We start from the raw sequence: 22522 nt of genomic DNA, 5'->3' as shown, positions 1-22522 counted from the left end.
TAAAATATTATATAATGCTCTTTAGTATTAAATATGCAGAAGTGAGCCATGCAATCACAATGTAAATCATGAAGCCCTTACCAGCCTGATCCTCTGATGCAGAGGACCAATTTAAACACCAAAATGTTTTCAAGTTCACTCCAGTGCACAGAGCCCATGCGTTCCTCTCAGCTCAGAACCTTACCTTCTCAGATACCCCTTTGATTCTTTATACTGCTTTGAGGCATCCCCTGTGGCAGTGAGTTTAATGCTTCTGTGGTTTAGTGTGTATTATTATAATCTTTCCATTTTTGTACAAACTGCATTTCTCACAGGGTTAAAATAAAATGGTCATTCAAGAAATATCTGTTGCATAAAAAATCTTGTTCTAAGTGTCTGAGCTCAAAGAGCTAGCCCTCTTGGGTGGAAAAGCTGTGAGAAACTTGATCAGGGAGGTCTTTTGGCTAAGAAAACATGAGCTAAGAAGAGTGCATTATGGCAAAGCAAGAACTGAGTCTGCTTTGAGAGACAACGCTTCTCAGAAGTCAGGTTGGGTGGCGAGAGAGGAGAGAATGGCTTGTACCAGATAACACAGGCGGAGGGAAAACAACTCCCACAAGGGGTTGGTGAAGACATCCACCAAATTAACTTGATAAGAAAGAAGCCAATACAAGGAAATGCACATGATGAGGTCTGTCCAGAGAGCAGAGATGGGGCAGGTCTGCAGGCACTTGTGTAGCAGGAAGAGTGATCAACATGCTAGCAATCAGAAAAACAAAAGAGAGAGGAAAACCATCTCCAAGGTGACTACAATCAACCATCGTGTCACTGGTTAGCAGTGGTGGTAAGTGCACTTTTACATAATTTTCAAATGAAATCTCTCATTAGGAATTATCTTCAGTTCAATCACTCAGTCGTGTCTGACTCTTTGCAACCCCATGGATTGCAGCATGCCAGGCTTCCCTGTCCATCACCAACTCCCAGAGCTTGCTCAAACTCAAGTGCATTGAGTCAGTGATGACAACGAATTGCAATTTATCTTCTCTGGTGTATAAGGAAAATATCGTGAAATTCATTAAGTGAATTTCAGTTCACTTAATGAAATGCAGTAAAGTGTATGCAGGATTCTTTTAAATCACTCTGCTTAAATTTGAATCACAAAAAGATGTATATTTATAAATGTAACCTAGCCACTCACTCCTAGGGGGCGATTTAAGAATTTCTTTACTCATTCACTCCACACTTTTTAATACATGATTTTCAAACTGCCAAATGAATCAGATAAATATGTTTGTTTGAATAAAATTTAAAGTCTACATCCTCTTTCTCAAAGAAAAGAGAGAGAACGGTATCTATGGCAGAGAGAAATTATAATTTAATAACTAAATTGTTTACTTCTTTGTCCCTTTATTTATTAACAACTGAAAAAAATGAACTCTCTTGTTATTGCAGCTAAATAAAGATGAAAATGTGAAGAAAATAATAGAAATCCTTCCCCCACTATACTCTTTCTCAAGCAAAGTATTTCCTTTCTTTAAAAACATTAAATCTGCTCTAAAACTTACACATGAGCAGAGAATTAACATAATTGCAAGAAAAAGCTTTACAAAGTGGATGGCAGATCTATGAAATAGATTTTTCTTGAATGTTGTTATTTTTCAGTTAAAAAAGTCAGGCAAGCAGGTTATCATATAACTTGTATACACAGTTCTGAAATGGCAAAGTATAACATAGAGATCAGAAATGAGCAGACTATACATCTCAAAGTATACTTTTCTCTGAATGAGCATGAGAGAATCAGGCCATTCTCTCTGAAAGGACCTGAAAGGAAATAGCATTTTAAAGATGTCAACAGCAACTTTCTGTGAAGGAGAGGGAAATTCAGGCAGCATTAGGCCATGAGCCACCATCAGTAGGAATTGCAACAGCAGACATAGCACATAATTTTGAGGGCTGGTTAATGCCCTTTGAAAACGTATCTATTAATGGCTATCTATAATTTTAGTGTGAAATCATTGCCGCTCATAAACAAGGCTTTCTAATGGAATTGATGATAAGCTTAATCACTATATATGGGCATAAAGTCTACTCCTTTAATGGAGACAGTCAATGCCATGACCAGGACAGAACCATTTAGTAGGGAAATTGGAAATTTAATTTCAATCAGATGAACAAAAAGATGAAAAAGAATGCTTGAAGTGGTAGCATAAAAAACACCAGCGATTAAAAACATTTGGAACCTTCGCTTACCTTTCAAAGGCATTTGTTGCCATGGTTTTTAAAGACCTCTGAAAGCTTCAGCTGTGTCCACAAGAGCTGCCAAGAAATAGGGGTTCTATCCTGATTTTATTTGTCAAATGCATTTTGTCTTAATTATCTCCACGATAAAGATTTCTTGGCCAAAGGATATAAAAAAAAAATCCAGTGTTATTTCACAGGTAGAAAGACTATGATTTTGCTTTTTTGAGCCAGTCTTCAAATGCACGCATGCACTTGTGCACGCACCTCTAAATTTCATACTGTAGCATTTAAGAGTAACTAGCACTTAAAACTGGTAATAGGGATGGCATTCTTATTGAAGGAGGTTTTTAGGTTTTAAATTTTAGGGCTGTGCCTTCGTTTTTCTCTGTTCAGAACAAGAAGCCAAGCATCTGGCAAATTTATCAATAGCTAGAGGTAAGACTTTTAGAAAGTTTCACTATAAATGCTTTCATTTGAAAATTACATGATAGCTCATATGTATACACACTAAAACTCTTCAGCCTTTTGGCCCCAATAGTTTTAATTCTCTTGCAAAATTTGCATGTTTCTGGGTTAAAAAAAAAGATGTCTATGGACTCCCACAGTATTCATAATGTGGGGAAAAACTTGCTTTTTATTTGAACATCATAAAAATGCTTATATTTGTTCCTGCTGCTTACTATTTTTATAGCTAATGTTTTGGTACCAGCATGTTCTCAAACTGGAAGATCCTGGAGAGCAGCATTTGGTCCTATTGGGCTAATTTGTGATTTTCCTACTTAGAAGGGCCCTGAACATAAACTTTTAATAATGAGAGTGCTTCTTATAAGGTTTTGGTAAGATCCAGGAACTCATATTATCCTGAGAATCAAGAGGGTGTTTCTGGAGTTGCTTCTTCATTATTAGTGGACAACCATGAGGAAGTATTTAAAACATTCATGTCATCAAATTTCTTTAAAATTTATTGAGGAAATCAATTCCAAATCCCACCAGAAGAGATGACTACTTCTGTCTCTGTAGCTGCTGGATAATTCTATCCAGATATCCAATTATCATGTCAAATTCAGTATGTCTGGAATATAACTTTCTCTTGTTTAGTCACTAAGTCACATCCAACTGTTCTTGGGACCCCACGGACTGTAGCTCACCAGGTTCCTCTGTCCATACGATTTCCCAGGCAAGAATACTGGAGTGGGTTGTTATTTCCTTCTGCAGGGGATCTTCTCCACTGACGGATCGAACCCACATCTCCAGCATTGGCAGGCAGGTTCTTTTCCCCTGGGCCATGAGGGCTGCTCCTTTCTAATCAGCCTTCCTCTTGATCTTCCCAGTTCAGGTAATGACACCATCATTTTCCCTCTGTTTTTTAACTTGTTCAACTTCCTTCTTTTCCAGATATTTCTTATTGAATCATCTTAAAACAAGGTTAATTATTTCACTTTGAATATTCTTCATGCTATTCTTTTTCCCATTTCACAAATACCAAAGTCAAGATTTAGTATGTAGTATGTCTAAGGTTTGTGGATAAGAGCCATATTCACCCTCATGCTTTTTTAGTCGCTCCCTTCTCTGGTCTCTCCTATATGCCTTTGGCAGATAAATCTTAAAGACTGTTTTGTCATCTTTCTCCCATGATTTAAAAAAATGTAATGGTTTTGTGTGGCCTAATCCTAACCTTCTTTTCATTCTTATATTTATTCATTGAGTGACTCCTGTAATATGAAGTCTTGATTTAGATCTTGCTTTTGGGAGACTCATAGAGAAAGACACACACACAAACATAACCAGACCTTGGAGATTTTAAGGGCCAGGTTCCAGACTACTGCAATAAAGTGATCATCACAATAAAAAGAGTCACACAAATGTTTTTGTTTCCCAATACATATAAAAGTTATGTTTATACTATACTGTCATTTATTGTGTACAATAGTACTATGTCTAAAAAATGTACATGCCTCAATTAAAAAATACTCTATTGTTAGAAAATGCTAACCGTCATCTGAGCCTTCAGCAAGTCACAGTCATTTTGCTGGTGGAAGGTCTTGCCTCAATGTAGATGGCTGATTACTGATCAGGGTAGTGGCTGCTGAAAGTGACAATTTCTTAAGATAACAAAGTTTGCAACATCGATTGAATTTTCCTTCATCTTGAACAATCAGAGGCCACTGCATGGTTATTAATTAGCCTAATTTTAATAGTGTTGTATCTCAGTTAATAGATCCAAGCAGAAGGGCAGAGAGTAGGGAACGGTCATCACTGGAGCAGTCAGAACACACAACATTAATCGATTAAGTCAATTATCATATATGGATTCGATTAATGATGCCCCCCAAATTACAATAGTAACATCAAAGGCCACTGATCACAGATCACAGTACAGGCATAATAAGAACTGAAAAGTTTGACATATTGTGAGAATTGCCACACTGTAATAAAGCGAGATAAAGTGAGCAAATGCTGTTCAAAAAATGGCACAGGTAAGACACTTGATGTAGGGTTGCCACAAACCTTCAATTTGTAAATATACAGCATTTGCAAAGAGCACTAAATCAAAGTGCAATAAAACCGTATGTCTGTACCTGCCATCCTAGGCAATGGGAACAAAATATAGTCATCCCAGAGTATCTTCGGGAAATTGGTTACAGGACCCCTTCGGATACCAAAATCTGTTCAAGTGCCTTATATAGCCATAGCATTTGCATATATGTCACACAAATCCGCCAGTGTTCTTTGAATCATCTCCAGATTACTTATCGTACCCAATATAATGTAAATGCAAATAGTTGTAAATACAATGTCAATACTATGTAAATAGCTGGCACAAGAAAAATTCAAGTTTTGCTTTTGGGAACTTTCTGGAAATTTTCTTTACTATTTTCAATCTGGAGTTAGTTGAATCCACAGATACAAAGTGTTGACCGTTATATGGAGGGTCATAGGAGAGAGAGAACTTCTGCATTAACATCAGGGTTTGATACAAACACTTTTGACAAGAAGAAATTTTACAGGTAGATCTGGAAAGAAAGTCCCAGCAAAGAAATGGGATGATTATGTTTGAGTATCAGCAAGCAGTCCAATCGAGACAGTCTACTTCAGAAGTAGAAATGGTGATTTTAAAACAACTAGAAATACAGCCTAGGGCAAGACTGTGGAAATCCTCGAACGCTTGGCTGTCAAAGGATTATTCTGTGGGCCCAGAACGTCATTAGAGAATTCTGTGTGAAGTGTTGATATGATTAGCGATTTGCTAATGTTAGTAGACTGTGAGTGTGCAGACGGGTTTAGAATGAAAGCAAATAAAGTAAATGACTTAAATGGAGAAGGCAGAAGAAAAAAATTAAATCACTGCAATGATCACAGTGAAAGTTAATGGGGCTAACTCTGAGTAGTGGGAGCTGAATGGATAGACATTAAAGAGAGACTCAACAGGATTACACAACACCTCTGATGCAAACCATCACAGGGAAGGAGTGCAAACTGAAAAGATGAGGATAACAAGCTCCACGCTTCTAAGTGTGGACACCTGGGGGAATGTTGAGGGAACTAATATAAAGGTGGTCAGAAGGAGCTAGTGTTGGGGACACACAGGAGTCATGAAGTAGCAAGGCTGCTACCACAAAACTGTTAAAACAACATTAACTTCTGGAGGCTAAAAGTCTGAAATCAAAGTGTCAGCAGAGCCATGCTCCTACTGAAACCTGCAGGAAAGAATTACTTGCCTTCTGATGCTTGCCAGCAATCCTTGATGATCCCATGCCTTGTAGATGCAACACTTCAATATTTCTCTTCATCATCTCTGCCTCTCTGTCCAAATTTCCTCTTCCAATAAGAACATTAGTCCTCTTGAATTACACCTCCACGCCACTCTAGTATGGTGGAGTACGCACCTTAACTACTTGTACCTGCAATGACCCTATTTCCAAATAAGGTGACATGTTGAGGTCCTGGGGGATTAGGACTTCAATATATCTTTTGGGGGGACACAATACAACCCATAACACAGCAGCCCTCAACCTTTTGCCATTAGGGACCATTTTGGTGAAAGACAGTTTTACCATGGACCAGGGGAGGGGGATATTTTCAGGATGATTCAAACCCATTACATTTATTGGGCACTTTATTTCTATTATTATTACATTGGGATGTATAACGAAATAATTATACAGCTCACCATAATGCAGAATCAGTGGGCTCCCTGAACTTTTTTTTTTTTTCCTGAGCTCAGGTGGTAATGTCAGCGATGGGAAGTGGCTGTTAATACAGATGAAGCTTGGCCGCTCACCCCCCGCTCACCTCCTGCTGAGTGGAGTAGTACTGCTCCATAGCCCAGGGGTTGCGGACCCCTACCATAACAGATATATATGACAGTGCTGAGGAAGCTGAGCAGAGAAACGGATGAGAAGGTGAAAGGAACAGAGGCTGAAAACTCTGGGGAATGCCTGCATGTAGAGAGATGAAGAGGGAAAAACAAAGAGTCAGGGAGAAGACAAGAAGCCCTTGGTTCTTTCACAGTCAATTTACTCAATTTCCACTGTGCATTTCTTGGTTCATGCTATTTCACATTTCTGGAATTCTTCTCCAAACTTCTTAATGCCTATGAAAATCCTCCCATGCTTTTCAGGCCTATATCAAACATACCACTTGCGTTAACACTTCACTTGCTAGTCTTACTCAATGAAATAACTCCCTTTTCTGAGGTCTTCCTATAGGTTTTATCTGTCATTCTTTTGACTTCTTGCCGTATTCTCTTATTTAACAGATGTGTGCTCAACATGACTATAGTCATGGGAGATATTGCAACGAACAGGGCCAGAAATCAGCTCTCACTGAGCTTCCATCCAAGTGTGGGCAGGAATATTTGACCATGGACCTGCTGCATGCATGTGTGCTCAGATGCTAAGTCGTGTCCAACTCTTTTGTGACCCCATGTACTGCAGCCCACCAGGCTCCTCTGAACATGGAATTTCCCAGGTAAGAATACTGGAGTGAGCAGCCATTCCCTTCTCCAGGGGATCTTCTTGACTTAGGGATTGAATCCTCATCATCTCCATTGGCAGGTTGGTTCTTTACCACTGAACCATCAGGGAAGCCTGGCACTTGTTGCAGACAGATAATAATCAATCAAGTGAATAAAAGTTAAAGTTCATTAAGGGTTTAAGGGCCTTAAAGAAAAGTACTTAAAAAAAAAAAAAACTGAAGGCAAAGATTTGTAGAGTTATTTTTGGTGGCATAATCAGGGCACACTTCTCTGAAAATACGATCTTGGACTGGAATTGAATGATAAGAAGCCAACCAAGTAGAAAGCTGAAAGCAAAGAAAAAAATAAAAGGGAACCACATGTGCTGAAGAAGGAACACATGTGGTGTGTTGGGGGAAGAGAAGTATGGCCAACCTGGTTGGATTATAGCGACAGGGAGAGAAGTGAGCAGGGATACGACCATGCAGAGTACTGTAAGTCATGGAGAGGGATCTGGACTTTAACAGCAGTGAGCGTTTGAAGTACAAGAGCATGTGACCTGATTAATGCATCTGAAAGATCTCTGCTGCTGTTGTGTGGAGTCTAGACTGTGGAGGGGCAAGCGGGGAAATATGAAGGTCAAAAATGCAGGAATTTTGTGTGAATGTACTGTCAGAACCAACTCTGAGCCATATCCCTGAAAGGACTCCAGAGATAAGACAGCTCTGTAACAAGAGAGCAGCCTCCACTTCTACTCCATCCTCTGGCCTTTTCTAGACAGGGGTGCACATGTCAAGACAGAAGGCAACTGGAAATGGGAAACTAAACATAAAAACTAAACCATCTTGGGCAAATAACAGTGAGTTCCTAAGGAAGAATGAACTAAGTTATCTTTTCACAGACCAGCTGAATAGGCCTGAGGTTCTGTGGAAAGTCAGTCTCTGCTCACCCCCGCTGTTGAGGGAGCTATCCAGGGTGCTGGACTCTCACCCTGAAGCTTTCTAAGGCCTGATGGGCCAGAATATCGGTTGTCCTTGTGGGACCTAAGGCCCCTGCTGTGTTGAAAATTGGTACCATGTCCTTCTGGCCTTAGCTAACCTTTAAGCCCCAATGTGTGCCTGGGCCATGTCCATTTGGTGTAATGTTAAGCATCTTCCATAGATGCCTTAGAAAGAAAAGAAAAAGTGGCAGCATAGCTGGGGGTGTATAATAGGTTTAAGCCTTCACTGTGCCTCATGACCATTTGTAATATGGGCCTATATAACACTTATTTGTAATACTATGACCAAGCAGCAAGTTCTGTGGAGTCCTTTTTCTTCCAAATAATATTCAAAGGAAGTACCTGGTTGCTGAAAGTGACAGTGAAAGTGTCAGTCGCTCAGTCATGTCCAATTCTTTGCAACCCCAAGGACTGCAGCCCACCAGGCTCTTCTGCCCATGGGATTCTCCAGGCAAGAATACTAGAGTGGGTTGCCATGCCCTTCTCCAGGGGATCTTCCTGACTTAGGGATCAAACCTGGGTCTCCCACACTGCAGCCACCAGGGAAGCCCTAGTACCTGGCTGCTGAACCTATTTATATATATAATATATTTATTATTTATATATAAATAATATTTATTATTCTTATATTTATATATAATAATATTTATTATTCTTATATTTATATATAATAATATTTATTATTCTTATATTTATATATAATATTTATTATTCTTATATTTTTATATAATAATATTTATTCTTATATTTATATATAATAATATTTATTATTCTTATATTTTTATATTATTTATTTTATTTATTATTTAGTATATGTATCTATATTACATGAGTTTATATAACTCATCCAAGAGTCTCTGCCTACAACACATCTTAAGGAACACTGCCTCTCTACCTGCAATGATTAATAAATTCACAGAATATCCGATTTCACCCATCTCCCTTAAGTCATGTCCTCGACTTTGCTTTAAAAAAAAAAAAGTATGTTTGACTGGAAGCCATTACTAAATTTCTTGAGTAATCAAGCTCATACACTAAGTAGGGGATGAAACTCCATATGTTTTCAAGTCAAACACTTTACCTCTTCAACTAAACACTTAGAACACTAGAGTAATCTGATGGATACTCAATTCTAGCTCTTTTCTTAAGTAAGAAGAAAAACAGGAAGAGCTACAGCATCTTCAGAACTTTCTACCTGCATCATGTCAGACCCTTCACTGTCCTTAAATAGGTTTGAGGACCGGTGTGATTTATAAAGAGTCATAGAAGTTCAGCAAAACTTTTTAGCTCCAAGTTAATAAGACTATGATGAGAAAGACTCTATTGCTCTGGTGTTTTCCTTTTATGTGCACAAACAAATCAAATAGATGGAAATGCCACAAAAATAAAAAGGAAATAAATTACTTTGTTTTTACACAGCCTAAGAATAAATACATGGCCCAGGAATGCCTTTGTTTAATCAAATTGTATATTAATTTTGTTAATTTTTATTCATGGAACTCCCCAAACTCTATCTTATCTCCTAGTCTTTGCTCACATACTCAGTTCTATTTTCATATGCCTGAATACTCATCCTGCCCTTCTTTTTGCTTCCTTACAAAATCCTCCAGACAATTTTAAAACAGGAAACATTCTTTGAGAGCCTGACTACACCCCCACCAGGAATGAGTGAAGCTCGGACTCTATAAGACCTGCATTCAACATGTCTTGGTACTTATTATACTGTAATTTAATTGCTAGTTTATTTGTCCATCTCTTCTATTACCTTTAAGCTCTATGTGGATAAAGAGTTGGAGAAGGCTATGTCTTGCCTATAACTATATTTCCAGGACCTCACATAGTGCTTTGCCTAATAGGGGCATTCAATAAACAAACTAATAAATTAGGGGACTTCATAACTTATAAGGTTCCCCCATCTTTAAAAAGTCTTTTTTCTTTGTTTTCTGTTCTGATGCCTTGATGTCTACAGACAATACTAAGTTCAACACGGTGTTACATAGCACAATCCTAAATGCTGAACCTATGTGATAAAAAGAACTATGTGAAAATACTGTCATTGTTCCTAGGAGGAAGGTCATTTCTACCTTCAATCTCACTCTTTTTACAGCTATAACTGCCAATATTTTCTTCCCCTATATTCAAGTATTGTTTTCCCTATCTGTATCATAGCATAGCTCTTTATAGTGACTTTCTAATTCTCTCATGAGAACAGATACCTTTGCCTCCTCCCCAAACAAATTCTAAATTTCGTGGGATTATGGACTATGTCTTACACATCTTTTTATTTCTCTCAGAACATCTAGCACAGGTACAGAGGAAGTTCTCAATAACATGAACAGATAAAACATTAGATTTGGAAATCATCAATTTCTCTTTTCGCACATTAAATCAGGAGTCAGCAAATCATGGCCCACAGGCCAGTTCCAGTTAGTTACCTGTTTGTTTATGTGAAGTTTTGTTGGCACACATCCATTTACTTACATGGTGCCTGTGACTTCTTGCCGCAATGCCAAAGGTGCGCAGCTGCTACAGACTGCGTGACCTGCAAAGCCGAAATAGTTCCTCTCTGGTTCTTTGCAGAAAACCTTGCTGACCACTCTGCTAAATCATTTTTGTAGATGAGAGAACTCAGTCTCAGATAAATGACTTGCCCAAGTTTGCAGTGGAACCTATCCACTAAATCTGCCTCTGTCAGATGATTCTTCCATGTCAGATTAAATACCTGATAAAAAGAATGATATCTTAGATTATATAAAAGTAAATAAAACGGAGGACCACAAATGAAGATGGCTGTCAAAAGACCTTTAAGGATTTATACTAACTTAAACCAAAATACAGATATCATTTTCTTAAATGAAATAGTGTCTGCTAGTAAAAATTGGTCTATGTTGATATGTATATTCATATAAAATTTACTTGCATATATTATAAATTTTAGTAAAATGCTGACAAAAAAGGTCCAAGGCTTACAGTATATTTCTAAAAGATGTTGAAAGTAATAGCTGTTCAAAAAAAAGTGCTTTTAAAATGGACCAAGTTGACCTCACACACTGCTCTATTAAGATATGAATAGCCTTTTAAAAAATCCATCCACTGGCAATGGAAGGAAAAATAAATAGTGTGTATCATTCCCCAGCTTTCACCCCACATTAGGGCAGTGAAGAGCTACATCAGAAAGTCTGTGAGAATAGTGATTCATTCTCTATTCAAAAGTGTCTGCAATCAGTACCTCTTAATTTAGTAGAGTCCGGTTTTCAACAAGTTACTTCAGTCTCAGTTTCTACACCAGAGAAGGCAGTGGCATCCCACTCCAGTACTCTTGCCTGGAAAATCCCATGGATGGAGGAGCCTGGTAGGCTGCAGTCCATGGGGTCGCGAAGAGTCGGACACAGCTAAGCAACTTCACTTTCACTTTTCATTTTCACACATTGGAGAAGGAAATGACAACCCACTCCAGTGTTCTTGCCCCAATCCCAGGGACGGGGGAGCCTGGTGGGCTGCCATCTATGGGGTCGCACAGAGTTGGAAACAACTGAGCGACTTAGCAGCAGCAGCAGCAGTTTCTATACAGGGAATCACATAAAAACTCCATCGGAAATACTCCTAGTACTTATATACTAAACTTTGCTTAAGCTGAAAAGGTAAAGGAATAAGAACAGAGAAAAATGGTCCAGTATTAAGACAAAAGATTAATCCAGCTCGTCTGCTGTCAGACCTCTGTTCTTGTCAAAGGATCTTTAGCATAGATCTTTTAGGAAGTAAAAATGATTGGTGGCCCACCCCCAATGCATCCCCTATAGACAATATAGCAAAAGTATAGACACTCCTGGAGTAGAATTGAAATGTAGCTGGAAGTCTATCAGAGAAACGGCACTTGGAAAACTATATACAAGAAAAGGGTCAAAGCAGACACTGCGAATGAGATGAATGAAATGTTGTGAGTGCATACTTAGTAACTGTTTAGTACAAATAATACATCCCTTATTACTGAGTCTTCTCATTTTAGCAAAAGGTCATGTTATCCATTGAGACAACAAAGAAATGGGAGAAGAGCAAGAGAAGAATGAGTTAAATTAGAGCTCGTCTGGAGCAGAGATCAGAACACAATGCGTACCTAGACAAAGCCAAGTTGGAGAAATAACTACATGTGGATAATTAATATCACACAACATCACATAAGTCTAGCTGCCTACAACACACAAAGATCCACCTGCCATCCCCCAGTCATGGCACGGACAACGTCTCAGAGAACCAGCTACTGAAATCCTCTTCCTGCAGAGCTGCTCAAGACTGTTGGGATCTTGCCAGATGGAGGAAGCATAATTACTCAGCCACAACTACCCTGACATTTGCCAACTCCTTTTCCTGGGACCTTGTCTCTTCTCCGTGTTTCTATCATAGATACTAGTGGACTCACGAGGTAGTAGTGTTTTGTACAAATGGCTGATCATATGTCTTCCTCTGTTGCTTCCCCTCTTAGGATTAAAAAATGGGATAAGTTGTTTGCAACACACTATTACCTTGAATACTTCTCTTGAAGAAGGCCTTACAGCCCTCGCAAGACCAAACTCCGTAATGGTAGCCTGAGGCATAGTCATTGCATACTGCACAGTAGCGGGTCTCCTTGGCAGATTCCATGGCCATGCTTCCCTTGTCACTGGTACTGGCCAATCTCTCTCTGCCACCTTGACGTCGATTATCTGAATTTGGCCTGGGGAAAAAAAATAGGAAAACAAAACAAGAAACAGTGAATCCATTAACATTAGAAAAGTAAAACGCGCACTATCCTCTAAAGAATAAGAGGCTTGGAAGATGTAGCAGATCCACTTTATTCTGACATTTTGAAATAATGAATCATAATGTAAGCTAATCTTCATTACCTCTGCAATCGTCTGTTGCAGCAAAAGGTGTTTGCCTATTATATTAACCTTGAGGGGAAATTGTTTATTGCAAACCTGCTTAAAAAACGGACTGCCTACACCAGAATATATTATACAGAAAATGACAAAATGAAATTAGCTGGTTTCTATTAGATTTATTCATTTTTTTAAAGGGTTCACAATGAACTCAGAACCATTAGAGACCAATGCTCATTCCAATTCCAGAGCATGCTAAGGGTCTTTAGAAAGTGGAGACAAAGCATAAAAAAGGGGAACATTTGAAACTCAGATGAACCAATGAGCCACACAGAACAAGTGCAGAAAGATAACTCAAATTTTTATGTCACTGTTGTCAGATAACCCTAGGTATCAGTTGTTTGGACTTGCTATAACTTGAGCATACTAGTCAATGCTCAATATTCCTCTTCAAGAACATGCAGAATGAGAAGAACAGAAGAACACAAGCGATTACACCAGGCTTGAAAATTTTTAGGGAGGAAGACCATCTCAGAAAAGAAACTGAGAAAGTACAAACAAAAAGTTCTGGGAGACCCAAGGAAATGGGGAAGCAAAAAGTTTAAAGAAGTAGAAAGCTTTAAGAAGGAGAGATTGATAAAGTTAAGCTGGATTTGACATGAATAACACTTGGCAAGGAATTTCAGTAGACGGTACAAGCCAACCCAGTGGGTGGAGAGTGGATGGAATGTAAGGAAATAAATGAGGGCCATTTCTTTGAGAACTTGATGCAAACAGGAAGAGAAAGAGATAGGGTTGTCACTAAAGAATATAAAGACAAGAAAGGATTTTCTCCCTGGAGGGAACCTGAGAAGTCACAGAGATTGAAAAGAATGGGCCAGCAGGCAGGGAACAGGGAAGGTAGAGGGAAAGGAAAAGAGAATAAAGTCAGGAAGAAAAGCAAAGCAGTCGGGATTAAAGACACAGGTAGAAGGAACAGCCTCACTGAAGATACCTTGAAGAAGACAGGGAGAAACGAGATCAGGAAAGGAGTAGATGAGACTAGGTTTGTATCTCTCACGGAGCCAAGTATAGGAGCAGAAATTACCCTGACCCCAGGATTTGCTCGGCATGCACAACAGAATAAAGGTAGAGGGCTGGGCAGCATGTGGCCAGAGCCCAGTACAGTGCCTGGTATGTGGTTGGCACTCTATACTATCTTGAAATGAATGAACAGTGTTCCAGGGTATATAGAGGGAAAAAAGAAGTAGAAAAATATTTGAAGGAGAAATGGAATGACGCCTATGACATTTAAAAAGAGAATCAGATGAGATAAAGTGAACTGAAGATAGAACTTCCAGGGTCTCTTAATTAAGGAAACTCACACTTCCTGCTTTCCGCTGCCTGCCCAAATAACCAGACCACCCTGACCGCCACCATTCCTTCCTTTCACAAGCCTTGACCTTCCTTTTAGGGCTTCCCTGGTGACTCAGATGGTAAAGAATCTGGCCACAATGTGGAAGACCCGGGTTCACATCGCAGGTTGGGAAGATCCCCTGGAGAAGGGAATGTCAACCCACTCCAGTATTCTTGCCTGGAAAATCCCATGGGCAGAGGAGCCTGGAGGGCTACTGTTCTTGGGGTCGCAAAGAGTCAGACACAACTAAACTTAGCACGCATATCTTTCCTTTTAGTTCAAATTTTGCAGTCCTTCCCTGCTCTCCTCACTTATTAATACTGTCCACAGTTTTGCAGCAGTGGTTCTCAAACTACATTTGCCATATTCACAAAACAACTAGCTCCTTGGGTTGAGTCAACTTTTTTCCATTCTAAATGACTTAGCTCTTGGGTTGGCAGCCACAAATAGGAGTTCTTTATTTTTTAATATCCTCAGAAAGCACTGCCTGTAGTTCATATTTTCTTACCAATCTCTTTCCATTTCATCACCATGCCATCCACACCCCCTTACATAACCTCAAATCTTTTTACCGTTTATTTACTCGTGTCTCATGCACAAGTCAAGTCAGCAGATAGCAGTTGTGAATATTTCACTATAGAAGCTTAGCATCTAGAGAGGGAAGGGGTGGTTAGCAAGTGTGACATTCACAAACTTGGTGTCTTACAAAGCTTTTTAAGTACTGAAAGTGAAAGTCGCTCAGTCATACCCAACTCTTTGCTACCCCATGGACTATACAGTCCATGGAATTCTTCAGGCCAGAATTCTGGAGTGGGTAGCCTTTCCCTTCTCCAGGGGATCTTCTCAGCCCAGGGATCGAACCCAGGTCTCTTGCACTGCAGGCAGATTTTTACCAGCTGAGCTACAAAGGAAGCCCAACAATACTGGAATTGGGAGCCCATCCCTTCTCCAGCAGATCTTCCCAACCCGGGAATCAAACCGGGATCTCCCACATTGTGGGCAGATTCTTTACCATCTGAGCTATGAGGGAAGTGTTTTAAGTATTGAGCCCTATATTAATAACTAGCTTAGCACCCAACACATAGGAAGCAGTCCATACACATTTGATAAATGAATGAATGAATAGTATGTGCATGGGCAAAAGTGCCAACGTATTAAGTATCTTCCACCCATCCTTGCATAATAAGATACTATATTTTTTTAATAATGATAAGATACACATAACATAAAATCTATCATCTTAACCATTTTTAAATGTGCCACTCAACGATAAGTATATTCACATTGGCGTACAACCATTCTCCAGAAATTTTCCATCTCACAAAACTGAAACTCTTTACCCATTAAACAACAACTCCTCATTTCTTCTTCTCCAGCCCCTGGCAAACACCATTCTACATTCTGTCTCTATGCATTGGATACTCTACATAGTTCACATAAGTAGAATCACACAGTATTTGTCTTTTTGTGACTGGCTGACTTCACTTAGCGTCGTCTATGCATGAATTCCTCTCTTATCAGCTACCCCTAATCCCCACACACTGGAGGCAACATATCCTTGTTCTGAATTCAATAGCCAGCCTTTATTTCTCTTCTGCTTCTTCCAACATTATCACTCCTCCAATTGTACATTCTCGTCTTCGTTGCTGTCCGCTAGGTTCCCTGTGTCTTATTCATCATTGGAACTCTGAGTGTTCATGGCACAAAGCCTCTTCCAGAATAGGAACTCAATAAATATTGATACCAAATGAATTAATCAATGGCTGAGTCGATAATATAACAATCTTAATATAATAGGCTATGCATATACTGTTTTTAAGAATATTGGTAAAAGATATAAGAGCAAAAGCCCATTTTTCCCAGACCCAGCAGAGTGGTGTGCTGTCAGCAAAGTGCCTTTCGTCCATACTTTATCTTTCAGATAGCTCTGGAGTACTGAAAATTCGCTGTAGACATAGGGTGTAAGACCAGAAGGCTTCGGAGAAGATGAGGGGGAAATTACACTGGCCACATCTCCTCTCCATTAAGCAATGTTTTTATCCAACTGGGAAATTCACGTGAATAACACTGTCCGCCATCATTTGAGCTCAGCTCTGCTCTACAAAGACTCCCAAGCCAGGGTTTCATGAAAAAATATATATATATAATCCAGATCAAGTAAAAGGGCAAGTGAGATCCTCTCACAGGCTGCGAAGCCCTGTTGCGCCTTAAAATGCAACAGTCAAGGCTGTTGAGGTAAGCCAAGCTCATCTGGCCCAACTGCATCCAGACAGAGACCTCTGTCCTCAGAATGCAGATGAACTTGGCCGGGTAAAGTGCAGTGGAAAGGTACAGAGTGGGAGGTGCCCCTGTCTGGACTCAGACCAAGACACAAGAGTGGGCCAGGCACCAACCCAAGATGAGACTGGTCCCCAGGGATGAGCGTACTTATGGATCCTGGACTCATCTCTTCCAGCTGTCCTCTGCCTGGTCTTGCCTGACTGCAGCTGTCACAGACCCGGAACTCAACCACACACCTCGCTGGTAGCAAGTGCTTCCATTACACTTAGGGCAATCTTTCTTCCTCTTCCTCTGTTTGCCTTGGGCTTTTTTATTTCTGTAGGACCTACATCAACTACTCTCTTTAACTTGTTCGAAATGTCTTCAGCTTCTGCCTTCCTAATAAGAGGCTTCAGAAGCCTTAACCACGCCCTCTCCCTTTATCTTAAGTGACGATTTAACTTTCTTTTGCCGAACTGCCAAAACATCTCCCTTTTTTGTAAAACTCATATTTCCTCCTCAGTTGTCACCAAACCTTATCATTTCTTATCCTGGACACTTCCTCATAAGACTTAGATGAGAAGTCGACTAGTCTATCAAGCTAAGTATTCAGAGATCAGCTGTGCTTTCAGTTCAGTTCAGTTCAGTTGCTCAGTCATGTCCAACTCTTTGAAACTCCATGGACCACAGCATGCCAGGCTTCCCTGTCCATCACCAACTCCTGGAGCTTACTCAAACTTATGTTCATTGAGTCGGTGATGCCATCCAACCATCTCATCCTCTGTCGTCCCCTTCTCCTTCTGCCCTCAATCTTTCCCAGCATTAGGGTCTTTTCAAATGAGTCAGCGCTTCGCATCAGGTGGCCAAAGGATTGGAGTTTCAGCTTCAGCACCAGTCATTCCAATGAACATTCAGGACTGATTTCCTTTAGGATGGACTAGTTGGATCTCCTTGCAGTCTAAGGGACTTTCAAGAATCTTCTCCAACACCACACTTCAAAAGCATCAATTCTTCAGCACTCAGTTTTCTTTATAGTCCAGCTTTCAGATCTATAGATGACCACTGGAAAAAACATAGCTTTGACTAGACGGACCTTTGTTGGCAAAGTAATGTCTCTGCTTTTTAATATGCTGTCTACAGTTGTCATAGTTTTTCTTCCAAAGAGTACGCGTCTTTTAATTTCATGGCTGCAGTCACCATCTGCAGTGATTTTGGAGCCAAAAAAGATAAAGTCTGACACTGTTTCCACGGTTTCCCCGTCTATTTGCCATGAAGTGATGGAGCCAGATGCCATGATCTTCGTTTTCTGAATGTTGAACTTTAAGCCAACTTTTTCACTCTCCTCTTTCACTTTCATCAAGAGGCTCTTTAGTTCTTCTTCCCCTTCTGCCATAAGTGTGGTGTCATCTGCATACCTGGGGTTATTGATATTTCTCCCAGAAATCTTGATCCCAGCTTGTGCTTCATCCAGCCCAGCATTTCTCATGATGTACTCTGCATAGAAGTTAAATAAGCAGGATGACAATATACAGCCTTGATGTACTCCTTTTCCTATTTGGAACCAGTCTGTTGTTCCATGTCCAGTTCTAACTATTGCTTCCTGACCTACATACAGATTTCTCAAGAGGCAGGTCAGGTGGTCTGGTATTCCCATCTCTTTCAGAATTTTCCACAGTTTGTGGTGATCCACACAGCCAAAGGCTTTGGCATAGTCAATAAAACAGAAGTAGATGTTTTTTTTGGAACTCTCTTGCTTTTTCGATGATCCAACAGATGTTGGCAATTTGATCTCTGGTTCCTCTGCCTTTTCTAAATCCAGCTTAAACATCTGGAAATTCACAGTTCACATACTGTTGAAGCCTGGCTTGGAGAATTTTGAGCATTACTTTGCTAGTATGTGAGATGAGTACAATTGTGCAGTAGTTTGAGCATTCTTTGGCATTGCCTTTCTTTGGGATTGAAAAGAAAACTGACCTTTTCCAGTCTTGTGGCTGTTCTTTAGCCCTACAGAATACCTTTAAGGATTCTCTGGAAAGAAGTAGGGTAGACGGTTGAGTGAGACATAGAGGGATGTTTCGCATCAGTGACTTAACAAGTTGCAACTCTGGTGCACATAAATGACTAAGGAGTGGAATAAAGTAATGGCAGGGGAAAAGCAGAAGCTGGAGGGCACCAGATAACAAAGACACCACCACTGCACCTACAGAAACAGGAAACCCAAGTGATTTAGATTTAGTTCCATTTTCATTATGTCAGTTTGACAATTAAATATTGGGTTGGCTAAAAAGTTCAATTTTTTTTCCTTTAGCCAGCTCTAGCTGTTTTCTTTAATATCATTTGAAACAATTTTGTTAGATAGTAATGCAACAGCTGTCATATCAGTGAGCATTTAAAAAAAAATTTTATTAGAACTGAAGAATTTGCGGGCAGCCATTTTAGATGAAAGAAAAAAAAAAAAGCAACATTTTCGGCATATGTGTCTTTTGTTTTTACTTAAAAAACCAAAGGAAAGGAACGTTTTGGCCAACCTAATATTTCCAAATGGATGCCCCACTGATATTACATATTTGATATGATTTAAGAGAGATGTTGGAAGAAATTCATATTGGGGTCAGAGAGTGGACTTTCCTGGACCAAGTAAAAACAGAGCCTAATAAAAAGAATTTGCTGGGAAGATTTTCATTAATCAAAGGAAAAGTCTGAAGCTCAGTGTAATCAAATACCGTTGTTTTTCCAACCATAAATCATGGTACCAGCCATCCAAAAGCTCTATTCCCCTGATTAGCCAAGCACTGAAAAAAAAAAAAATTTAAAGCCTTGGTTTCTAAAGGAAATATTTTTGCAAAGTTAAATTAAAGGAACCAACAAATACCCACTCTCTAGAAATGTGGGAGTAACTGAGTGCTAGTGGAATAACTTTGTGAGCTTCCCTCACCAAGTTCCCAATGTTGTGAGCCAAGTTCCCTGAACTTTCTTTTCATGGCATTTACCCCAATTTCCAGCCCTATGTTTGAGTGATTATTGACAAATATATGCTCCTGTGAAGGCCATGAAGGTCCATGAAGGTGGGGACCAGGTCTCACTTGCTCCCAATTTTAACTGACATACAGTAGGTCCTTAATAAACATTTGCTAAATGGACCTCCTGCATCTAATCCATAATCAAATTTAGTCCATCATTTCTGCAAAACACAAGGCCTATCCTTCTTTGCATTCTGGTTTTCATCATTCTTGCCTAAGAAAACAATACTCCATGTCTCAATTACTAGAATTTATGTCTGTCTCCTGTCAGTGGCTCAGAAGATAAAAAAATCTGCCTGCAATGAAGGAGACTGGAGCTCGATCCCTGGGTCGGGAAATTCCCCTGGAGAGGGAAATGGCAACTCACTCCAATATTCTTGCCTGGGAAATCCCAAGGATAGAGGACCCTGGCAGGCTACAGTTCATGGGGTCACAAAGAGTCAGACATGCCTAGGGAACTAACAGTCTCAGTTTCACTTTCCCATCAGTCCTCAAACTCACCCTGCCAAACAATGTCCAAAGAACTGTCATCAAAGACAACATTCATCTCTCAATGACTTCTCATTGCCTATACCCAGAGATCATTACCTTCTGGGGGCTCGTGGACCTGTTTGTTGATCTAATGAAAATTCTGACACTATCTAGAAAACACACATAAGCAAATTCTCAAACTTCTACATATAACTTTAGGGGAATCATAAACCAGCGAAATTCTAGTTAAAAAAATCAGCAGCAAATATAATTAAGCCCCAATGCCTGAATTCCCTGCTCCAATCAGTACTGATCTCTTGTAGCTTCCTGAGCAAAATTTATCAAACCCATCTCTGAGAGACTGCTCACACTATGCTCCCCACATAATCACTGCCTATCATATAGACATCTCAGCTATCAGATAAAACCAAGCTTCCTTCCCCACATTCCGTAAGGCTTATTTTATGTATCCCAACTCATATTGGCTTAGCTTTAAATTCTTATAGCAGGTGAAGTCTTCACCACTTCTCTGGACACCAACTTAGTCTCGCTAGCGACTACTCCACCACTATCAATATTTCCTATGCATTTCTTTCCATCACCAGGCTCCTAAATGCCAATATTCCTTGAAGCTCTGCCTCCAGCCCTCGCCTTCTCAGCTGACAGCTCTTCGTGGGTATCTCAGCCCTGTGTGTGGCCACACGAAACGGCCGTCTCATACTCTTCTCCTGGACAGCAGACCTAGATGCTAGTGACCCACTCTGCAGCTCCTACTGATCTACCCAAAGAAACCTCAACTTTAATGTGTACAAAACTGAAGTCAGGATCTTTCCCCAAAAGGCTGCTCTTACCCTTGCATTCCAAGTCTTGCTCCCTGGCCTAGGATCCACCTGAGGCATTCAAGCATACTGTTCCCTCTGCCTAGAACAGTCTCTTCCTCACCCGCTGAAGAACTCATATTCATCCTCCAGTTCAAAGTTTAAACTTAACTTCCTCCAGGGGGCTTTGCTGACCCTCATGAGCTACGTTAGATGGGCCCCAAACTCCTCCAATTATAGTAGAGGTCTTTACTCCCTATGATATTGTGATTTTTTAAATAAAGAAATATATATTTGGTCTGTTCAAGGCCACAGGGCTCCTAAAACCCTAAGTGATGAAAGCAACAAAGGTGTCTCTTATTATGTTAGTGAAGTGACTTTTGGACCCCACCTAAGGAGAGGGGTTGTTTGCAAGGGGAAACAGCCAAGCCTAGAGCATTGGAACTTTCAGTTCTACCCACCTGATTCAGGGGGAAGGGGAGAGTCTGGAGGTTGTATATATCACCAATGGCCAATGATTTAATCAGTTGTGTCTATGTAATGGAGCCTCCATAAAACCCCAAAAGAACGAGGTTCAGAGCTTCTGGGAAGTGAACACATGGAGATTTGGGGAGAGTGGGGCGGCTGGAGAGGCATGGGAGCTCTGTGCCCCTTCCCCATGTCTTGCCCTATGCATCGCTTCCTTCTAGCTATTGAGCTAGTGAGTCAAGTGTTTATAATAAACCAGTAATTCAGCAAGCAAAAGGTTTCTCTCAGTTCTTGAGCCTCTCTAGCAAATTAATCAAACCCAAGCAGAAACTAGGATTTAAAGCCAGTTGGTCAGAAACACAAGTGATGACTGGGGCTTGCTTCTGACCAGCATTTAAAGTGAGGGGGTCTCATGAGATGGAGCCCTTAACCTATGGGATTTGATGTCACCTCCAGGGAGCAAGTGTCAAAACTGAGTTCATGGCATTGGTGGTGTGCTAAAACATGCACACATCCAAAGTGGAGTCAGAATCACATTTTTGAACTGTGGTGTTGGAGAAGACTCTTGAGAGTTCCTTGGACTGCAAGGGGATCCAACCAGTCCATCCTGAAGGCAACTGGTCCTGAATATTCATTGGAAGGACGGATGCTGAAGTTGAAACTCCAATACTTTGGCCACCTGATGCGAAGAACTGACTCATTTGAAAAGACCCTGATGCTGGGCAGGATTGAAGGTGGGAGGAGAAGGGGATGACAGAGGATAAGATGGTTGGATGCCATCACCAACTCTATGGACATGAGTTTGAGTAAACTCTGGGAGTTGGTGATGGACAGGGAGGCCTGGTGTGCTGCAGTCCACAGGGTCGCAAAGAGTCAGATGAGACTGAGAAACTGAACTCAACTGAACTGATTCAAAACCCTCATGGCTTCCCACCACACCGAGAATAAAATTCAAAGGCCCAGCACCGTCTGTCCCCCAGCTGCACTCTCACCTGACTCCTCACACTCCTTTTCTCACTCACCAAATTCCAGGTCCTAAAATTACTGCTGCTCCACA

At 40.3% G+C, this 22522-nt stretch overlaps 1 protein-coding gene across 6 annotated transcripts in view; it reads right to left on the bottom strand.

Moving 5' to 3' along the window:
- ESR1 (estrogen receptor 1) overlaps positions 1-22522 on the bottom strand; it is a 399407-nt gene that overhangs the window by 228679 nt on the left and 148206 nt on the right. For all 6 annotated transcript variants that reach the window (XM_018053364.1, XM_018053368.1, XM_018053367.1 and 3 more), the window contains one exon: positions 12698-12888. In XM_018053364.1, the coding sequence (XP_017908853.1) occupies positions 12698-12888 (191 nt within the window). The remainder of the gene's footprint in view (positions 1-12697; positions 12889-22522) is intronic.

The sequence above is a fragment of the Capra hircus genome, chromosome 9 (assembly GCF_001704415.2).
Source record: "Capra hircus breed San Clemente chromosome 9, ASM170441v1, whole genome shotgun sequence".
Classification (NCBI taxonomy): Eukaryota; Metazoa; Chordata; class Mammalia; order Artiodactyla; family Bovidae; genus Capra; species Capra hircus.
The sequence above is the reverse complement of the archived record's forward strand: the minus strand, read 5'-3'. Positions and strand labels throughout refer to the sequence as shown.